Raw genomic sequence first — 2,066 nt, forward strand, 5'->3', positions numbered from 1 at the left:
AGGCCCGGGTGCCTCCCCACCTTTCCCGTGGTCTGTCCATAGAGCCCAAAGATCTCCCGCAGCTTCTCCTCGCTGATGGCCTCGGGTCTGTCGATTTTGTTACCCAGGATAAGGATTGGCACATTGGATATTGTCTCGTCTGTCATTAGGGCCTGTGGGCAAGAGGGAGCGAGAGTTCAGCAGAGGCAGTAAAAAAGAGCTGCTGTTGGAAGAAAATGGTTTTGTTTAAGCTCTGTGACCAACAAGGGCTGTTTTTTGGTGCTCCATGCTCCTGGGGAAGACTCACAACAGTCAGTTAGGTTGGAAAAGACCTCCCAGCCCATCGAGTCCAACCTGTGCCCAGCCCAGAGCACTGGGTGCCACGTCCAGTCGTTCCTTGGACACCTCCAGGGAGGGGGACTCCACCACCTCCCTGGGCAGCCCCTTCCAGGGCCTGACCACCCCTTCCAGCAAGAAATTCCTCCTGATGTCCAAACCAAACCTCCCCTGAACTCAAGAGCCTGTGCTCCACCCAGAGTAAGGGCATGCAGGCTTCTCACTGGAAGTGCCAATCCAAAGCATGAGACTCTCAAAACACACTTTGCACAAGTTCCAGCCCAAAAAAGGACTATTATTTGTAATTTAGGTCTTGGGAAAGGGGAAAAAAAGAGAAGTATATTTACATTAAGCTCCACTTTGGATTCCATAAGCCGCGAGTGATCTGCACAGTCCACCAGGAAGACAATCCCGTTGATGGCAGGCAGGTAGTTCTTCCAGACCCGGCGAGCTGGAGCACAGAGGGACAAACACAGCCCCATGAAAACACTGCTGCTTTTTTTTTTTGTGTGTGTGTGCATTAAAAAAAAGGGAAAAGGGCAGAAGAACTCTGTTTAGAACTTCTAGAAACTCTAAAACTGAAAGTTCAGCAATTCGAAATAAATTCATATTGGAGTCCCCCACGGCTAAAAACACTTGAGGCAGCAGAGCACGAACTGGCAGTGTTTCCTTCCAAACAATCCTACAGCCAGGAGGTTCTTTCCATGTGTTGCTCCATAAATAAGCCCAGGCAGTGAATAATTAGGCACTGTTAACTGCTGATGCTTGTCAGTATCAATTTTTGGTAGTTTTTTTCTTACCTTGTTCGTGTCCACCCAGATCAAAAGTCGTGAAGGTCATTCCAGCAATCGTCAGCTCCTCTGATGCTGAAAAAGGGAAAACACAAGGATTCAGGAAAATAAAGAAGCTGTCACACAATTCCTTGGGGATTCGCCTTGGCATCACACACGCTCCTCCAATCAGGAATTCCCTGGATTTCCTGCAGATCTCAGTGACTGGAATGGAGCTGTTTCACAAAAAATAATTTCTCCGGCCTCCCACTGAAGGCTGGTAATCTGCAATTATTATCCTTTATTACACTTTTCACCAGGAAAATTCTCCCTTCCCCCGAGAAAACCTCGCACTGATCGAATAACACCAGTTCCTGTGTGTTTTATACTTGAGAGGAAAACATAAACCCACTTCAGCTCGGGCAGCTGCAACCTCAGCTGAGGTTTTAAGACCCTCAAAGCCCCAGGGCAGAGCTTATACCACCAAGGTGTCTTCCAAAACCACGTCCCCAAAATTCCAGAGGAAATGCCGCGCCGGGAGGCTTTGCCCAGGAAGACTTACTGGGATGTAGCGTGGGGACGTGCTGACCCAGCCTGTCATCTTTGAGCATGTGCAGCAGAGTGGTTTTCCCTGCATTATCCAGCCCCAGGAACACCAGTTTTCCAGACTTTTTGTACAGACCTGCGAGGAAGAGGAAGAAGGCAAGAGGAAAACTCCAGTGGGCTCACCTGGAGCCAGAGCGCTGCTGTTTTTAGGGAAGCCCTTCTCCCAGAGCTCTGCTGCCACCTGTGCACACTTCCAGCAGGGAAAACACACACAGGCTTTATCCAAGGCAAAGCATGGTGGTGTTTACAGCAACGGGCATCCCCTAAGCTCATATTTCTGTGAATATTCCATTCCTTTTCCCAGCACATCCCAGCAGAAGAGTGTGCAGCAAAGTATTAGGGGTTGTCTGCTGCCTCAACAGGGTATTTTGGATA

At 49.2% G+C, this 2,066-nt stretch overlaps 1 protein-coding gene across 1 annotated transcript in view; it reads right to left on the bottom strand.

The window, feature by feature from the left end:
- Nucleotides 1-1,964, bottom strand: part of SAR1A (secretion associated Ras related GTPase 1A) — a 3,710-nt gene extending 1,746 nt beyond the window's left edge. The window contains exons 1-5 of the mRNA XM_029962610.1: nucleotides 1,940-1,964; nucleotides 1,648-1,809; nucleotides 1,116-1,181; nucleotides 663-766; nucleotides 21-152 (exon numbers count right to left, since the gene is read on the bottom strand). Coding sequence (XP_029818470.1) covers nucleotides 21-152; nucleotides 663-766; nucleotides 1,116-1,181; nucleotides 1,648-1,809; nucleotides 1,940-1,964 — 489 coding nt within the window. The remainder of the gene's footprint in view (nucleotides 1-20; nucleotides 153-662; nucleotides 767-1,115; nucleotides 1,182-1,647; nucleotides 1,810-1,939) is intronic.
- Nucleotides 1,965-2,066: the final 102 nt, after the last annotated feature.

Source organism: Manacus vitellinus, unplaced genomic scaffold (assembly GCF_001715985.3).
Source record: "Manacus vitellinus isolate BGI_N305 unplaced genomic scaffold, ASM171598v3 scaffold_48_pilon, whole genome shotgun sequence".
NCBI lineage: Eukaryota > Metazoa > Chordata > Aves > Passeriformes > Pipridae > Manacus > Manacus vitellinus.